At 39.0% G+C, this 4778-nt stretch overlaps 1 protein-coding gene across 1 annotated transcript; it reads right to left on the reverse strand.

The window, feature by feature from the left end:
- Nucleotides 1-596: 596 nt before the first annotated feature.
- Nucleotides 597-4471, reverse strand: LOC105799537 (FT-interacting protein 3). Its single transcript, XM_012630161.2, has 3 exons — nucleotides 4151-4471; nucleotides 3637-3708; nucleotides 597-3265 (listed from the first exon to the last, which is right to left on the reverse strand). Exon 3 carries the CDS (start codon nucleotides 3230-3232, stop codon nucleotides 905-907), a length of 2328 nt encoding a protein of 775 aa, XP_012485615.1. The 5' UTR covers nucleotides 3233-3265; nucleotides 3637-3708; nucleotides 4151-4471; the 3' UTR covers nucleotides 597-904.
- Nucleotides 4472-4778: the final 307 nt, after the last annotated feature.

Below are 4778 nucleotides of genomic sequence, written 5' to 3' on the forward strand. Positions count from 1 at the left end.
CTCTTCTTTCTTCATCTCCACCACATTTTATTTCCCACAATTCACCACTTACCTCTTTTACATTAACCCTTTTAAAAGTGTTCAATGATCATAAAAATTAACTTAACATGAAATAATGAAATGAGAGGAAAAATATGCCAATGCTCAATCTCCTTTGTCTCAGACGGAAACGAGCTTTCATACAATAAATTAGTAAAAGCAAATTAGAACATTATCCATCCACTGAATTTTCTATCATCAAGTTGAAATAAAATAAAAAGGCAAGCCAAGACCGTTTCACCCGCCCCCCATCCACATCCACAATGGTAGATACACCATACAAAAATGATTAAATAAATCGCTGGCACCGAATTCCACAGTACCAAACCAGTAATGCAGTTAATCTACTTTTCCAGAAATGATACCAAACCGGTAAAGAGATGCTTAATATAGAATACATTAATAGCTTTGAACATCTATAAATTAAAATTCACATGCTTGGTGTCGACGTGGTAAGCTCTAAGCACCACTAAACAAAACAAAAAGCATACATGAAAGATGTACCAAGGCTTGGAGTTAGAAAATCCCATCATTTTTAGTATCTTCTAGATGCAAAATAGTGAAGATTCATTTTAGCATTGCCTAAATTCCAATCACAACCTAAAAAATTACAATGAACATTGATTAATCACGATAAACTCAGTTTTAAAACAGAAATCATATAGATAACATAAATGAACACAAATCCACAAAATCTACTACCTTCAGGGGAAGGTTACACATCATTCCAGAACACAACACCTGTTGCTGAACATTAGAGGAGAAACAAGCTCCTTTTGTTTCTCAATCTTCTTTTCTGAATCAACATGGGGAAAATCCCAACTCCATACCACCTCCGGGAAACTGCACATGATATCATTCTTGTTCATAGCATGGAATCAGTTCTTGCAGGCAACCTCCTGAAGAAATTGAGAGGCACTGAAGGAAGCTTATGGCGGAACCTTGGATGCCTCAAAATGTAAAATCCTGCTAGAAGAGCCACAACCTGGAAAGGTGTGACATACAAAACTATAGCAGCAACCAAACAGAAAATTACGAATAAAGCGGTGGCTCTTGGGTCTCTCCAGCTTAAAAGAGATTGCAGCCTCTCACCCTGTGTGGCTAAATCACCAACCACCGTCTGAATTCTCCCAGCAATACTTCTCAGTCGATCATATCTCATCCTGACAATATCTGATGGGCGGGAAGTAGGAAATGTGTCAAACTCTTCATCCAGTTCATCAGGATGTGCCGAATCTGCATGAGAAAGGCGTGTGTCCATGTGAGGAGGATGTCTTGGTCGCCATCTATAATACCAAACCCCAATCAAGAACAGGTAGAGGAAAATTGTAGGCAAAATAAGCTCTGGATAGAGGACCAGTATGATAAACAAGATGTGAATCAATACTGTCGTAATTGGGTTTTTCCAATTACAGATCTGATCAAACCATTTTCCAACAGCAATTAACCCGCCCAAAACATTCATAATTCTGAAGAAGTTGGCTTTGCTTCTCCTCATGCTCCACATGTGAGAACCAACATCTAGCATATACTCCACCACCTCTTTTCTCAATGGCGGCTCTGCTCGTCCTAGCCTCATTGACACAATCTGTGTGGCCTGGTGCCTCAAGCTATCAAGCTGGCTAACAGTCAATGGATGAAGGTAATGCATTTTTGGCAAGAGAGGATGCGAGTACATATGCATCATATTAAGCAAGGAAGAGCAAGAGAACCTCACAGCCAAGTGAATTTCACCCATCTTTTTTACCCCATTTGGATGTAGCACCAGAAGTGGATATGAGTGAGTATAAACCCGATCAGTTTCAAGAGTGGAGAGTCGAATTCTCACCTTCCCGATCTTAGTATCCTTTGCTCCTGCAGCCTTATCTCCTCCATGTAAATGGCAATTATCAAACACCCCAATAGTTATGACAGTACAAGGATCAAAAACCTCCCATGTATACTGCTCATTCCACTTGGGTGCAAAGCTATCGATGATTGTCCTTGTTCGTACCCATTTTTGACCATATTTTGCAACACAATAAGCATCAGTCGTACCTCTTCCGTCTTTATTCTTCATTGGCATTAGGCCATGTGCATTAAGAATCCCCAATTCCAGAACCCCGATGCTAGACTTCCACAACTGTTTTGCAGTTGGCCTAAGATCACTACTGTAATGGGTAGACTCATCCAGAACATGATAGCCACCTTCCAAACAAATCCTCATATGAATTCTGCTAGCAAACTTGGTCTCTTTCTTCTTCTCTCCTTCTATAATAACATGCTTCTCAAGATTAAACCACCTACTATTCACGGCTTTATGATCAAGCCTCCTGTCTACATATTGTAAAGGAATTGCACACTTACCCAAAACTTCATCCTTATTAGGAGCAACCCTGTCTTCTACACTCAAAATTAGAGGCTCCTCAAAAGGTTCTGCTGCCACGAACATTAGATCCTCATTCCACATTGGATTAATACCCCTGGCCTGAGAAATCCTAGTCCTTAAAGCCTGATTTCCCAAAATAGCCTTCACAAAAACTTCAGGATACCGACCCTTGTCACCTGGCTGCAAATCCTGAGCCTCAATCACATTGACCCTCAAATACCAAAGCTTTGGAGAGAGATATACTTTAGATCGAATATTGGCCAGACCATCAGCTCCGCTAACAAAAGCAGCATCAGAATGCCACGCTTCAGGAAATGCTTCATCAGCTTGAGTTCCCATCCAAACAGCCAACATCAACTCCCCCTTAACCTTATGTCCCTGCCTATCCTCCAACCTATACCACTGCGGTGCCAGTGGACTATCTGGTGGAACCCTTTTGGGAATCTCATTGAGATCAAAGAAAACCTTCCCAATGAAGTCATCCTTCACAAAATCCTTGTCTTTAACTGTAACCTCAAGCAATGAAGCCTGAAGCCTATCTTTCGAAAATGCGAACACCTGATTCCACTCAGGATTCGACTTTTTCTCAAAAAAGCGAGTTTTACCCAAGTAGTTTCCAAGCTTAACCTCAACATAAGGATCGCAACTGCCTGTAACATCTTTCCCTGGCAAATCCTTCGCCTTTACAACCCGTACATACAAGTATTGCATCTGCTCTACCAAGTCATAAGTACTAGTAAGCTTGTCGCCACTGACCTTTCCACCACCAAGGTGGGGATTGGTCTCTTTGAGGGCGAAATCTTCAGGTGGAGGACGGGGCATCATCTTTGGAAACAAACAAAGAGACCCAAGAAAAACCTGGAAATAAAGTCCGATGGTTAACCACGTATCCCCCCCAATAAAAGTTCAATATCACCCGTTAAATAACGAAAGAAGGAAAAATCAGTTCAAAAATTCAAATGTTTTGAAAGAACCTAAAAGATCGGAACAAATTCGTCATTAAAAAAAGGGGGGAAAACCCTGAGTTTCCCTAAATGCCATGGAAACTAAAAAAGAAGTAAAAAAGAAAGAGAATATCCAAAGATTCAACATTTAAAGCGACACCAAATATTATAAATGAAGTTACATCCATTTAATTATATGAACTCAAAACGACAATAGATTATACATAAAACGCAAAAACCAGTCATAGAAGGTAAGCATGGAAGACAGACATGCACGAAACTTACACCAGTTTTTTTAAGTGAGAAGCGTAAACAGACTGACTCCCTTTAAGCTTTCAGATCTGCCAACTTTGATTCCTGAAAAAGCATGAAAATATGAGAAATGAAGCTTTTAGATCCAACTACCAAGAGATGTTAAAAACAGAGCAACTACAACTAATCCCTGTTTGGTTACTGAAAAAATGCATGGAAAATATGTAGATGTCTAACTTGTTTTTTACTCTAAACTAACAGGTTAAAACAACCATCCTAAGTCATGGATCTGATCTCCACTTCCATAACCAAACCTTGTTCCATATTTGTGTCTATAACAACAAAGTAATCATCATTTACTTCTTACATCGACCCTTGCACAACAACAAAAACACTCCCCTTAAGAATATACCACACTCACCAACAAAATCAAAACAAGAAAAAACAAACACCAAAAAATAAAAGATTCGCATATTCGGCTTGAGGATTTTATTTTTTAAAAAGATACCTACGATAAAACAAAGTTAATCGGAGAAGAAAAACATACTGAAATTTAGGGATGATCCAACGGTAGACGACGGCCGGCCTTTAAGTTTCGGGCTTAAGTTGTAAATTTAGAAATATCTAGTTTTTTTTTCTTTTTTTGGAGAAATGGAGACCAAAACTGTAAAGTGGATGTCCAAAACAAGGGCTAGTGATAAGAGAACAAGATTGGGCGGCGACCGACGGTACGCGCGGTGGCTGACGGTAGTAAATAACAGCGCTGGAATTTGGAGAGTTCTGAGCTACTGATTTTTTCAGTTAGAAGGGTATAGAGAAAAAAGGAGAGTTAGAAAGAGAAAAATGAAAATACAGGACAACAAAAAAATATTTTTTGATTTTATAGTTAGGTTTAAAAAAAAAAAAAAGGCAGCAAACTTGATGGCGAACCCGAGGAAAAACGACCCGAGACCCGGGTCCATATGTAACAGCAAGAAAGAGAGAAGAGACAGGGAAGGTAGCGAAAAGAAAAAGGGCTACATGGGAAAAAAACAAACGTCAAAATTCTACTCTTCTAAAGACGTGAATGAGCGGTAAAAATTTTGGTGGGTTTTAAATAAAATTTTGATACGAAAGAAAGAAATTTATTTTTCTTTAAAATTCAATTTAAAAAAACAAATAAATGGAAAGGGCTC

Source organism: Gossypium raimondii, chromosome 9 (genome assembly GCF_025698545.1).
Source record: "Gossypium raimondii isolate GPD5lz chromosome 9, ASM2569854v1, whole genome shotgun sequence".
NCBI classification, from domain to species: domain Eukaryota; kingdom Viridiplantae; phylum Streptophyta; class Magnoliopsida; order Malvales; family Malvaceae; genus Gossypium; species Gossypium raimondii.